The sequence below is a fragment of the Pollicipes pollicipes genome, unplaced genomic scaffold (assembly GCF_011947565.3).
Source record: "Pollicipes pollicipes isolate AB1234 unplaced genomic scaffold, Ppol_2.1 Scaffold_1693;HRSCAF=1982_pilon_pilon_pilon, whole genome shotgun sequence".
Lineage (NCBI taxonomy): Eukaryota > Metazoa > Arthropoda > Thecostraca > Pollicipedomorpha > Pollicipedidae > Pollicipes > Pollicipes pollicipes.
In genome coordinates this window covers 213724-227955 of record NW_023595978.1, presented here as the reverse complement: position 1 = coordinate 227955, position 14232 = coordinate 213724, and the positions used below count along the sequence as shown (strand labels likewise).

The 14232-nt window shown below is 63.9% G+C and overlaps 1 protein-coding gene across 1 annotated transcript in view; it reads left to right on the top strand.

Moving 5' to 3' along the window:
* Positions 1-6354: 6354 nt before the first annotated feature.
* The window catches only part of LOC119095568 (eye-specific diacylglycerol kinase-like), a 76434-nt gene continuing 68556 nt past the window's right edge, over positions 6355-14232 (top strand). The window contains 2 exon segments of the mRNA XM_037218422.1: positions 6355-7583; positions 7771-8370. Of these exon segments, the coding sequence (XP_037074317.1) occupies positions 7105-7583; positions 7771-8370 (1079 nt within the window). The 5' untranslated portion in view covers positions 6355-7104.

The following is a 14232-nucleotide window of genomic DNA, read 5'->3' as shown; positions in this document are numbered from 1 at the left end:
TCGTGGCAGTTTACATACCCCAGTCGAGCGCCGACACCAACGTAACATCTGGCTCGAGCGCCACAAATGGCGGAAAGCATCGACCAGAGTGGTTGCTGCACCACAGGGCGCTAACCCGTTGTGTTTGGCCGCCCCCCGCGGGAGTGCTAAGTCCCACTTCGTGTTTTGTTTGCACGTGAGTGACGCTGGTCTCCCGGGGTTCCAACTTCGAGCGGGGCGGCGGGACCGGCTGAACTTGGCGCCGGTGCGGGTCCGGGTCGGTTCTCCGGCTGCCGAGCCCGCGCGCTACCATTCTAAGGCTCACTTCCTCCCGCGGTACCCGGCCAGCCAGACGCCAGCCAGTGGCTGGCGGGCCGCTGGCTGACCAATTGGTCAAATGAAGACCCAAGCATAGAATTGGTTGTTTACTTTGGTCGCGGATTATATCGACCGCAATGCATTTGGCTGTACTTTCGAGTCCATAAGGTGTTGTAATGTCCTTCGCGGACTCGTCTAAGAGGCTTGGCGTGACGTTCTGCGCGCGTCCTAGACGTCCTAGACGTCCTAGACGTCCTAGACGCGGGAATATTGAAATGCGTGATCAGTGATGCTGGATTTTGAGGAGCTGCAAGGAGCTGCACTGGGGAGTAGTCAAACCTCAGTGTTGTTGAGAATATGCTCAGTTAAATTAAAGTAAATTTGTATACCTGCTATTAGAACATAAAGGGCGACAGATATTAAAAGAATGATAAATCCTCAATTTTGAGGATCACTTGCTTTGTACCTAGTTACGGTTCATTCTTTATGCTCAGCAAGTAGAATTGCAGGGCGATGTCTCTGACATTTCTAGCAGGCGTAGTTCATCCATCACAATTTGTTCTGCGTACAGGATATTCCCATTATTCACTCAAGATATTGATTACGCTGACAGTTGCGTGCCTCATTCGAAACCCTTTCTGCCGTCATTATACTCTCCCACTGCTGCGTGCATGATGCCATTTAAGCACAACACCCTCAAACGCCAAAACCCTCGCTAACCATCCTTCCATCTTCGGCAAACACCGGCTCGGCAAACGCCGGCTTTGTCAAGCTAGAAATCCTGCCTTCTGTGTCAGCCTATCGTCGTCCCTGATTGTGCCACTCACGCGCCTGCGGTTCTGGGCGGCGGCAGACGCCGAGAGCGGGCCTACGCTCCGGTGCGCGCCTGGCTACGACAGCGGCGTGGGCTGTTTGTACGCCAGCGTATCCCGCGCCGGGCGCTGTCCGGCCGCGCGACGTTCGCCTCTGAGAGGCTATCACGCGGGCCGCCATCTCCTGCGCGCGCCGGCCGCCCTCGCCACGCCTCGGCGACGGATGACCTACTGATAAGCCGAGGGGCCTTACTCCCATTCGCAGCCGCTGTTAAGCCTAATTGTCACCATTAGTCGCGATGATGTGCCGTGTGGCGTCTAATCTGGGGCGTCAAATGCTCAGACGATATAAACTCTACGCGACGCTCGTAACTGCGAAAAGACGAGCACGCGCCTGGTCCTGGACAGCTTGTCGCTGGCGCCCCACTGCCGCTGTACGGTCGGGAGATAGAGGTCGGGTCCGTGCTGAGTACCATCGGCGACGCCTTTGATCGTGTTGGAACGGTTCACGTACGCTCGGAGTTCGTTGAGTCCAAAATAGCGATGGTGCTTTAGATGGGAAAGGCTAAAGCTGCGGTGGTATTGAGGTATTTTAAGTTGAAGTATTGAGGTGTTGAGGAGGCTAAGGTATTCGAGGCGTTGAGGAATATGTGAGGTATTTTGCGACCGTTGACCCACGTGGAATCGTCACCGGCACGTTTGCTGTTACCCACACGTTCGACGCGGTCTCATCGTCGCTTACACCGCGAGCACACATCTCAAATTTGGTAGTTCGTTGTCAATCTGCGTGTATGTTTCCATAGTGGCTCATACTCATGCTTTGGGCCCACCCATGGACCACCTGGTGCATCCACCTGACCAACATTGCGCAGCTCCAGCACGTGATCAGTGCCTGAGGCCATCGGGGACGTCATGACATCGCTAGTGTTCCTGGACCCGCGGCTATCAGGGACGTCAGGGTGTCGTCAGCGTCCGCGGATCTGTTCCCCCGCTAGCACCATTCGGGGGTCGGGGTAGCATCATTGCGTGTTCTCCGGATACCGTGCTTACGTTATCCGTGGGCTGATGGCAGAGGCTGCCGGGGTAGCCGGCCGATCCCCGGCGCCGGGGTGGCCGACCGATTCCCGGCACCAGGGTAGCCGGCCGATCCCCGGCGCCAGGGTGGCCGGCCGATTCCCGGCACCAGGGTAGCCGGCCGATCCCCGACGCCAGAGTAGCCGGCCGATCCCCAGCGCCGGGGTGGCCGGCGGGTCCCCGGCGCCAGGGTAGCCGGCCGATCCCCGGCGCCAGGGGCAGTCCGTCGCAGATGTGTGGCGCGCAGCAGCCTCGTCGGCGCCGCCGCTCGACCTGCCGTGTTTCAACGAGCTCTGCGCCGACTCACGACGCCCCGTGAGCCGCCGTGACCTCACGGACCCGGCGTATGGTCCAAGATCCGGCTTGGGTGACGTCCGCCGGCGGCGCCGGTCGCGCTCGTGAGCCGCGCTCAGTCAATATTTACACTGGATCGGCGCTCAGCTGTGGCGGAGGCGCCGCGCGGGAGGCGTCCGCCGCGCCGCGCCAGTCTTCAGCCGGCCGCCGGCCACGTGGTTCCGCCGCCCGTGCGTCGTCCGCTGTGTTCGCGGTGTCCACTGTGTCTGCGGTGTCCGCTGTGTCGCTGTGCCTGCGGTGTCCGCCGAGCCCCTCCACACCACGGTGACCTCGCGGCCGCGCCGGGTCGGCCGCGAGCGAGGTGTCCGCCGCCGTGCCGGCTGTGCCCGATGCGGGACTGCTGCTGCTCGGGCTCGGCGCTTCTGTTGCTGCCATCCGCCGGGCTGACCATGATCGGCGGCGGCTGGTACGGCATGGCTTACGACGAGCGGCGCAAGGCGCGCGAGCTCAGCAGGTAACGGCCCCGCCCCGTCTGCCGGGCGGTCGCAGGCGCTGCCAGCGGCCTGGCGATCCGCCCCAGCCCTGGGTGCTGCAGGACGGGCCGCTGCGGGCTATGCTAGTAGGGGCATCGGCGGTATGTAGAAGACCGCCAGGAAAGCTATAGCGCGGCGGACGCATCATTCCGAATGGATGCGGTGGATCCGACGGGCGCATACGGGCCAGTTTGACCAACGCAGCCGTCCTACATCTGGTCACGGCCTGCGGCGATCGAGGTTGGCGACCGTGGCCGCCAGGGGCGCTGATCACGTGCAGATGCGCGTGTCCCTCGTGCAGGCGTGCAGATGGATGCCAGTGATCGGTGTAACGGGCCCGGCGCCGGTGAGCGGGCTGAACCGGTCGGCCGGCCCGCCCTCCACGCCCGTCCTACCCACGCGACGGCCGCGTCAGCCTGCACCCTCCTTTGTGGCCGGCAAGTGCCGCAAGTGAATGCGGCCCGGTTGCCGGGCTGGACGCTCCCGCCCCGTCTGGCTTCACCTCCTCTGACGACCGGGTGCCCTCTCGGCCAGCAATGTCGACTGGGCCGTGCACGGTCCGGAATTAGCCTGATCAAGGCGATGTCGGTCCTGTCCCATCGCCGCGATCGGTCGGCAACTTTGGAGGCCTGATGAACGGCGACTGGTCCCCCACCGGCTGTTGTCATCCGCCGCGCCCCTGCCGGCCTGTCAAAGTTGCTAATTAAAACCAACAATGTCCAAATTAGCTCCCCTTATCGGTGAGCGAGCCGCTTGTCGGAGCGCTTTGCTCGGTGGCCGGGCCTCGTTATCAGATGACCTCCGCAGATTGTGGGCGGACTACGATCGGCAGAGCGGCTGCGGTTGCGAAACGAGCCGTTCGCCGAAGCGCCCGCGCCGGACGCGAGCTGTGTGCGGGGCGGTGTGCCGTCCCGCGGAAGACTGCTCCCGCCGCCGGTCCCACGGGCAGTGTCGCGCGAGGCCCGACTGCCGGCCCGGCAGCTATCACGCCAGTTAATGGGCGCGCTGGTCCCTCCGGAGTGCCTCATGGGTATTAATGATGTCCTGTTGCTGAGATCTTTGCGCCCAACGTATACGTATGTGTCTGACGGGCACCCTCGTGATACGCTCAGCACGCTCCCTCGTGATACGCTCAGCACGCTCCCTCGTGATGCGCTCGGTGCGCTCCTGTTGGCATGTGTGTCCGGCTGAGATAAAGGCCTGCTTGTTCCCGCCTTCTTAAAGTGAGCCCCCTGTAGGTCCACTGAAGGGCACTCGTCTATTGGGTGGCACTCCTAGCTTTGCCATCCCGAATTCCTTTAATGAGTGAATCAAGCGCCCGGGCCTGCGCCCTAGCCTTCTACGTTCTGAAGGGCAGCTGCATTGCGCTGCCCACAGTCTGTCGTTCAGACGTGCTGTGCGACCCCATGGCGCGTGGCGGGTACGTTTTTCACCCATCTTAGGGTCCTACTCGCCACAGTGCCGTAAACCGGCCGCGGTCTGCCCTCCGGTTTGCACTGGATGCGGCCGGTTCAGAGCTCTGGAGCGGCGGCCGCAGCTCGGACCGTGTCCGCGCGTTGGATCAGCTGCGCCGCTCTGCCGCCAGAGCTGCGACGAACGCGGCCTGTCCGTGTGCATGTGCTTCGGCGCCACGTGTCCGGCTACAAACGCCAGTCCCATTGGGAGCGTCTTAGATACAGCTAACGCCATAGTCCGTAACATTGGCAGACTAATAATGCGGAACATTCATCCTGGAACGTGTCAACTCTTCCTGAACATGACGGTTAATGTCGCAGGCCTGCTGCTTTGACAGTATTCCTGCGTGTGAGGAGAGACGCCAGCGTCAGTTTGTGGTTACAGATTTTGTTCCGGGCTGTTAAGATGCCATGCCGTCCGTTTTATCTGTAAAGCAATGGAAGTTGGAGCAGCTCATCTGCAGAGTCGGGTGTTATTACTAAGCGTTATTGCCTTCAGGGGTTATTGCTGTTTGCTGGGGCTCGTTGTTGTTGATTGCTGTATCTATGTCAACGCTGGTGCTCAGCGTAGGCCGTGTTTCTCTCCGGGTGTGGGAATGAGGAGGGGTAAACCCGCCGCCACCAGCGCAGAGAAATCGGGAGGGGTAAAGACAGAGCGTCATCTCACAGTCCTAGTAACTGGCAAACACTTGAACCTGTCGTTTCCAGTGAGCTCACCCATCCTGGATTCCCCTGTGACCTGGAAAACAGCGCGCGCCCCTCTGCCTGGAAAGCCGTGTACGTGTCTCTCCCTCCGCTCGGCGCTCGCCCTCGCTCGGCCCCGTCCTCGCCGTGATTCGGATCGCCGCGGTGTTCCGGCTGAATACAGAGCCGCTGCTGACGGACGGAGGCCGCGTCGCCGTCGATCTTTATGGCATCGGTGGCGGCGGCCGGTGCCGGTCGGCCGGTGTCGCCGGGTGAGGAGGTCGCCCGCGCGCCAGCGCAGGCATGACAATGACCTGTCGGAGGGCGGATGGCGGGCTCGACGGCGCCGCGCGGCCGGACGGACGGCCTCCGGACCTGTCTGGGCAGGAGCGAGCGGGAGCCGATGGAGGAGCACTCAGGCACTTTGGCCTGGCGACACCGAGCATCGATCAGCTTTCAGAAGGCACTCCGGCACGCCGGCCGCCAAGCAGTGCCGGGACGGTGGAGACATTTGTTGGTGTCACCGACAGATGGCCTGGTATGCTGGGTGCGAATTGTAAACAAAGATAAATGCGGGAAGACGCCGTCGTGCTAATGCTGCAGCGGCCACATAATTTACGGAAACTTTCTGAAAAGGGCTGCTGGTGGTCAGCGTATATAGCTTATCAAACATGTGGCCGTCGGTCATTAATCTAATTCAGTTGGCTTAGTTGTAGCTAAAACGACCAATAAAATAATACCTTAACCACAATGTCGGTGGAAATGAATTAAGAACTAACAGGATTGCGTTAACAAAGCTGTACCCACGCGGCTACACTCCGGACGAGATGTCCCTGAGTGGTTGTATCACCTTAGTAGGGCGAGACAGGTGTCGTAGCGCGGTTTGGTGACTGGCCGTAGCACCAGCGCCTCGTCTCCCGTCCGCCCCCACCGGCGGGGGACGCCTCCCGGCAGCCCGACTCCGTCCCGCCCGCCCCGCCCCGCCCCGCCCCAGCCCCCGTCGGTATGCACGCGGCGGCGTGCCTGTGTCGTATCACAGGCGACGTCCGTCTGCGGACAGCGCTCAGGGGATGCCAGGCTGGGGCGCGCGGACGGCGCGGCACGCGCCCGTCGTCGAGGGGCCGGTTGGTGACGTTCGCGGTTGCGGGGGTCAGCTGATTCGGCATGCCGTCCGTGCCCGCCGGGCGGCTGGCCGAGACATGACGGACGGTTTATGTGCAACCAAATGGGGCCAATGTCTAAACACGGTCGCCACCACGCGGAGGTTAGTGTCACGTAAGATGAATCGTCTCTGGGTTATCGGTCTGGGACTGATGCAACGGCCGGCCCCGAAGTGGCGATACTGACTCGCTGACTGGGGCACATTGACATTGACAAGGGCACAAAAACTCACCTATTATCTATATCTATATCTATATCTATATTCACAACCCACTTGTCAAATATTTATGTCTGCCTGGCCATTTTTACAGTTGCGAAGTGCTGTCAGCAGCCGTTGCAACGGCTACATGTTCAGGTCCAGTGGATCTGGCCTTAACATGCACAATATACACATATAGTATTTTTTTAGATTGCTTCCTGTCAGCGTCATCGGCCACCGTGACCGCTGGTCGGAACTAGGGCAGTGGGCCACGCTGCTGGCTGCATCAACATCTCAGTCTTCACTTAACATAAACCTTCTGGAAAGCCACCGTGAACAGAGACTGATAGGCATAGCAGGTGCGGTGCTGTTGTGCAAAACACGTGGAGTGAGGTAGCCCCGGGATTTGCTGACCTCCTTGGGGAGGGGGAGGGATCCTGGTGACCGGGTGACTGTCTGAGCTCGGGCGGCCGGCGACTTATAGCGACGTCCCGCCAGGCGGCATGGCCGGCCTGCAGCGCGCGGCGGCCGACAGGGGACGCCAGCTGAGGCGGCCGCCGCCGTGACACCAGGTCCCGCCCGGCACCGGCCGCGACATGCAGCGCCTGCGCATCCCCTTCACGCGCTCCAAGACGCCCAGCGGCAACGAGCTGAAGGCGCAGAGCAGCCTGGAGGTGCCGAAGCAAATCCGCTCGGCCAGCTTCGACGAGATGCAGTTGTCGGACAAGACGCCCGCCTGCGGCGTCAAGGTGACCTCGTTCCTGCGCGTGCCGCAGTCGGGTGCCAAGAAGAGCAAGAGCCTGGACGAGTGCGAAGAGACGGTGCGCACGCGCCGGCGCCGCTACCTATTCTCGGAGCGCGGCGGCGGCCGCGACCCGGCGCACGCCTGCTGGCACTGCGTCTGCCTGGAGGAGATGGGCCGGCGCGCTGGCGGCGGCGAGAGCTCGCAGGATAGCGGCGGCACGGGCAGCCCGCCGGAACCGCCACGCGGCGTCGCCTGCCCCATCCGCGTCACGCTCAGCCGCAACTCGACCTCGTCGTCACTCGACCTGCGCCACTCGTCGTGCTCGTCGGCGTCAGCGTCGAGCTGGGGCCGCCTCGCCGTCGGCGTCGCCGCAGCCGGCGTCGCGCATCTGCCGCTCGCCGTCGCCGAAGCTGGAGCGGCAGCAGGCGCTGCAGCGCGCTGACATCGACCCGGACGATGAGGAGGATGACTGGGAGGGCCCGTCGCGCCAGGGCTCTCTGCCGTCGGCCGGCGCCAGCTCAGGCCGCTCCGTCGGCTCCACCTACTCGCGACAGTCGTCCTGCCTTTCCTGGAACAGTTCGCTCTATTCGTCCTTCTCGCGCCAGAGCTCGGGCTACTCGGACGAGCCGCCGCCGCCGCCGCACTACCTGCCGCGTCAGAGCTCGATGGTCGTATCGTCGGCGCCGCCCAGCCGCCAGACCTCGCTGGTGACGCACCCGCCGACGCGACAAACGTCGCTGGCGGCCCGCTCGGCGCCGCCGTCGCGGCAGAGCTCGCGCCAGGTGTCGCTCGGCACCACGGCGTCGCAGCTGTCGCGCGACTCGATCGCCGACGGCAGCGAGCGCTCCTGGTTCCTGGGCTCGAGCAGCGACATCGGCGACTACACCGAGATCTGGCTGGAGGTGCCCGAGCTGTCGGAGCGCGCCGTCGGCGGGCCGGTGCGCCGGTGCGCCTCTGCAGAACCGAGCCTGACGCCGCGCCACACGCAGAGCCTGGAGACCGGCCTGCTGCTGGAGGTGGCCGACCGGCCGGTGCGCTCCACCTCGGTCGACATCGGCTTCCCAACCGAGGAACAGTGCGCGTACACGGCCTACCTGCCGTTCCGTCGGCGCAGCAGGTCAGTGGGCCGGCCGGCAACAGGTCGGCCGCCACGCGCGCGGTCCCTGACATCGATCGGGCGTGGCGAGCCGGGGCGCCCCTGACATCGCCACGCCGCGCCCGGCGAGCCGCGCCGCGGCGCCGCTCGGGTCGATGGCCGACGTTCGTCGCGTGACCTACCCTCGCCAGAATGGCACTCCCGCCTCTGAAATACGATTGCAGCGAAGTTTCGCGGATCCGATGCGAATTTCGCGAATGTTACAGCAACACCAAGTTGAAGGATTGTACGCATTCGCACGGGCGTAGAGACCGTCTGTCCAGAAACACTGTCCTGGGTCGTAGCGTAATTCGCATTCTCCTGACCTGACTGAGCCGCAGCATGACGCTCTTTCACTCCCGCGCTGATCTGCCCTGCCCTGCCCTGCCCTGCCCTGCCCTGATCTGCCCTGCCCTGCCCTGCCCTGCCCTGCCCTGCCCTGACCTGCCCTGACCTGCCCTGCCCTGCCCTGCCCTGACCTGACCTGACCTGACTGAGCCGCAGCATGACGCTCTTTCACTCTCGCGCTGATGTGCCCTGCCCTCCCCTGATCTGACCTGACCTGACCTGACATGACATGACCTGACCTGACCCTATCTGGGCCGGACTGTGGCTCCTTCAGCCCGTCAGCGCGGCCTGTCCACGCTGATAGGTGTGCCGACGGTCCGCGACGTCGCTGCGTGTTCGGGCTCAAGGACGGCTGTTTGCGTACACGGCAGGAATATCTGGCGCGACCACCAATCTTCGGCGCCTGGCGAACGCACGTGATGCATACGCCGCTGCCGAACGCCGTTCGGTCGTCATCCCTTGTCCACCAGTCTTGCACGCTGACTGTTTATTTATGATGACATGACGTGTGGTGCGCCCCCCACCGCGCGGGTGCGGCCTGTTGCGTGCTGGTGATGCCGGTCGGGCCTATGCCCGACCTACAGCTGGGCGAAGGCCCGCAGTCATCCCACAGCAGTCGACTGGTGCTGGCGGCCTGGCAGTGTGGATGGCGCCACTCCGTGTCCGCCGTGTATAGGCTGGCTATCGGCCCGGTCGCCGCAACATCCAGCCGGTCTGTGTGAAGCATGTGACCGGAAATCTGAGTTCTTAAAAGGCTGGATGCTGTCGTGCCTCACCCTAATAGATCTCCCTTTGTTGGAAGCGTTTCGCAGAGCTCTGCCCGTCCGTTTTGCCGACGGGAACAGGTGCGAAGTTCGCGGACGCGCTGGATGGTGAACAATGCGACCTGTTCCGCTCGAATTTGTGTCATTTTTCGGGGTGATCGTCTCTTCTTTTGTAGAAAAGCAGCCGCGGTTAACAAAACACGACATTGCCATTCGGCTCGCGTCCTGGAAAATGTGGCGCTCTGGAGAGAACTGCGGGATGATTAGATTCTCCCCTGGCATTTGGAGGGCAAATGGAGGGCAGCGCATAAGGCCACCGATGCCGACTCGTGCTTGGACAACGCGACCACGATCACAACCACGACCACGACCACGACCACGACCACGACCACGACCACGACCACGACCACGACCACGACCACGACCACGACCACGACCACGACCACGCCCACGACCACGCCCACGAATCACAACCACAATCACAATCACAATCACAACCACAATCACAATCACAATCACAATCGCAATCACGATCACGATCACGATCACGATCACGATCACGACTACGATCGCGACACGACGATAATCACAATCACAATCACAATCCAAGTCTGGCCTGTCGGTGTCATGCGCCCTCGGTAGGGTTTGCTGCGCTGTACCCGGAGTGGCGGTGCGGTGGCACTGTACCCGGAGTGGCGGTGCGGTGGCGCTGTACCCGGAGTGGCGGGACGGTGGCGCTGTACCCGGAGTGGCGGGACAGTGGCGCTGTACCCGGAGTGGCGGGACGGTTGCGCTGTGCCCGGAGTGGCGGGGCGGTGGCGCTGTACCCGGAGTGGCGGGACGGTGGCGCTGTACCCGGAGTGGCAGGATGGTGGCGCTGTATCCGGAGTGGCGGGGCGGTTGCGCTGTACCCGGAGTGGCGGGGCGGTGGCGCTGTACCCGGAGTGGCAGGACGATCGTGCCCTGTCAGCCCGTCAGCTTGGCGGTGTTAACCGACTGCTGTCGAGGCTGAGTGGCAGGGCGGTCCCTTTATGTGCCGACTACGAGTCAGCGGCGCTATTCCGTCTCGCTAACCGGCCGCTGCAGCGACAGTGGGGGTCCTGCGACGCGCCACCCTCGTCAGCGACGGGATTGTGCCGCCGTTCGCCCCGGCCGGACCGCCACCTAATGACACAATCAACCGCCTCCGTGACCCGGCGGCTGCAGACAATTAGCCGCCGCAGGCAGCGAGCAGGTGCGGTAACGAGGCCAGGCCCGCGGCGGCGGCTCGAGGGCCGCCGTGCCCGGTACGCCGCCGCAGCGGAACGGGCTTAATTCGGGAGTGGAGCACGCTCGCGGAGATAACAGGGCTGCTGGTGGCGCCCTCGCTGCCGCTGCGGCAGGTGCTGCGGTGTCGGCGCGTGAAAGGTTGTCTGCTGGGTGCGTGGAATGTCTCCTGGTTGAATGAGCTGCTGCTGGCGTGAGAGCACTCTCCGACGACGGTTCGTAGCGTTTGAAGCTTTCGGCCGTAGCCGAGCATGTGAGGTGTTGTGCTGAGCGTCCTTCTCCCTCCTGTTTTGAGATTCAGACTTGCCGACGGACACGTTTTGACACTTATTTACTCAGAGGAGGCCTCTCACATATCAAACATCTCTTATATCCTGCATTCATATTATAGCTGGCCCGTCTGGAAGCCGGCACACAAGTAAGCCTTGTGAGGCAGAGAAGATATTATCAGCCACAGGCCTTTCATGTTTTCAACCGTTCGTCCCCATGTCCTCGTGCTGGGACAGCGGAATTTTTGTGCTTGAACGGAGCGTCTGGATGCTAGTTCTTGGTTCGATCTCATTGCACTCCCTCCGTTCCAAAGGTTGTCACAGAGCATGTGCACATCGGAGCTTTCTGTCAGACCTCAACAATCTGGCGCGTCTCCGCCGTCGTGCTATCGGCGCCGGCCGTCGTCAGGACGGGCCCACCCACCGGCCGCCGTAGCAGCCTTTGATGTCTCAGCACCGGCGAGCGACAGCGCTGTCCTCCCGTTGACTGGACGGAGCCTGTCGGGGCCCGTTCCGCCCGCGCTTTGGATCCTGTCGGTGCGGTAACTGCGCTGGGCCGCTGTCGCCGCCCCGCTCTCCGCGTCCGTCCCGGTGCGGTAACTGCACCGCGCCGCTGTCGCCGCCCCGCTCTCCGCGTCCGCCCCGGTGTGGTAACTGCACCGCGCCGCTGTCGCCGCCCCGCTCTCCGCGTCCGCCCCGGTGCGGTAACTGCACCGCGCCTCTGTCGCCGCCCCGCTCTCCGCGTCCGCCCCGGTGCGGTAACTGCGCCGCGCCGCTGTCGCCGCCCCGCTCTCCGCGTCCGCCCCGGTGCGGTAACTGCACCGCGCCGCTGTCGCCGCCCCGCTCTCCGCGTCCGTCCCGGTGCGGTAATTGCGCTGCACCGCTGTCGCCGCCCCGCTCTCCGTGTCCGTCCCGGTGCGATAACTGCGCTGCACCGCTGTCACCGCCCCGCTCTCCGTGTCCGTCCCGGTGCGGTAATTGCGCTGGGCCGCTGTCGCCGCCCCGCTCTCCGCGTCCGTCCCGGTGCGATAACTGCGCTGCGCCGCTGTCGCCGCCCCGCTCTCCGCGTCCGTCCCGGTGCGGTAATTGCGCTGCACCGCTGTCGCCGCCCCGCTCTCCGCGTCCGTCCCGGTGCGGTAATTGCGCTGCACCGCTGTCGCCGCCCCGCTCTCCGTGTCCGTCCCGGTGCGGTAATTGCGCTGGGCCGCTGTCGCCGCCCCGCTCTCCGTGTCCGTCCCGGTGCGGTGACATCTCCGCGGCAGGGAGCGGTCGCGTCCGCTCAGCTTCGTAGGAGCCCCGGTCCGTGATGTGTTAACTCAGGGCGGTTCGGCGAGGAGGGGGGCCTTAACGGCAGGATGGGTTGGGTGGTCCGGGCGGTATCCCGAACGGGTGGGGCGCGCAGGTGTTGTCTGAAGGGTGTGCCGGGTGAAAGTGTGGTCTTAGAAGTGTGGCATGTGAGGGTGTGGTCTGAAAAGAGTGATAGGTGGAGGTGTGGTGTGAAACGTGTGACAGGTTAAGGTGTGACCTGAAATGTATGACATATTAAGGTGTGGTCTGAAAGGTGCGACAGGTGAAGGGCTGGGGTAGAAGGTGTGGTCTGGAAGGTTTGATTTGATTTATCGAGATGTGCTCTGAAAGCTGTGGTCTGAAAGGAGTGCACTCTGTGCTTAAAAGAACGCGACTTCTACTTGAAAATTAAGCCAGAAAGAGGAAAAAGAAAGATTCCGCTTAAATGTGCGGCCCGATGGTACGATCTTTGAGTCGGAGTGCCGGCTGTCAGTGCCACTGGGAGTTCCCCAAGCGAGAGGTCGGGGCACAGGGCCACTGCGCAGGCCCAAAACGGTGGTTGGAATCCTGCAAAAAGGGGATCTTCGGAGGCTCTAAAAAGAGGAGACCGAAATGTACGAGCGGCCCTGGGCAGGATCTGGGTCTCCTTTGCGCCCGCGCACGCGGCCGGCCACGCTCCGCCTATCCCGCTCTGTCGGCGCGTGCTCTATCTGCAGGTCACTGGCGGTCGGTGACCCGGGCCTCGCGACCACGGTCTGCGACCCGGGCCTCGCCACCGCTCGGTCCTGTCGCCTGCAGCCCAGTTGCTCGGGGCAGCTGGTGTCAGGCGCCAGCGGACTCCCGTGGGCACGTGTGCCGGCCAGTACTGGGCCCCTGAGCCGCTTGGAGCGGGCTGTCAGTCCTCACGGGACACGTTGTGCCGCCTGTCACCTGCTGCCCTCCCTGTCGTGGGGCGCCGGCCGCCGCCGCGGAGCGCAATGTGTCGACTGTGACGCCGCTGCCGCCGGCCGCCGGCGGTGTGGGCTGACGCGGTGGTGTCAACAGAGCGGCGCGCGTCCGGTCAAGCTCGCGCGACGTCCGGCACTGATAGGCATCCGCTGCCGTCCCGCGGCGCCGGCCGCCCGGTCGCGACATTTGCGGTGCGGCCGGCGCCGCGGCCGAGGCGGCAGCGTCCGCGGCACCGCGCATGCTGTTCGGCGGCTGGTCCGTGCTGGTGCTGGTGTGCCGCTGGCTCAGGGCGGTGCTGTGCTGGCTGAGCCGGGTGCTGTGCTGGCCGCCGTCGGACACGGTCGCTGTACAGCTGCTGAGCGTCCGCTGCTGGCCGGAGTGCGGTCTGCGCTCGCTGCCGCCGCCCGGACCGCCAGCGGGAACAGGTGCCGGCGGAGGCGACACCAGGCAGCAGAGCGCCGGCCGAGCGAAGTACGTGGAACGCCGCGGCCGCCGGCGGCCCGTGCCCGGCGAGGGAGTGGCTGCCACTGCTCGCTTGACGCGACTGGGGCGATGCGAGCGGTGAAGCAGGCTTCGGCGGGCGCGGGCGCGTTCGCCCGAGCCGGCCGCGCCGTCGCTTGCTGGTGCCGGACAAAGAAGGCGTAGTTGGTCATTGACCACTCCGCCTGTGCGTGGGGTGTCCTCCCCATGGGGAAGGGCGCTACGCACCCGTTCGCACCACGTGTGTGGTATGTTCCCTTCACACGGGAGGTGTGCTGCGCACGCGCTCGCACCACGTATGCGTTGTGTACCTTTCGCACGGGAGGTGTGCTGTGCACGCGCTCGCACGAGCTGTGCGGTCAGCGCGGAATCCCGCCGGTGCGGTGATGGGTGGGCCGAGTTTGCTGCCGCGTATGGAGAGACTGTGAACTTGTGCCGCGGGCGTCGTTGCTCTCAACGCTGCTAATCTTCGGAATACACCT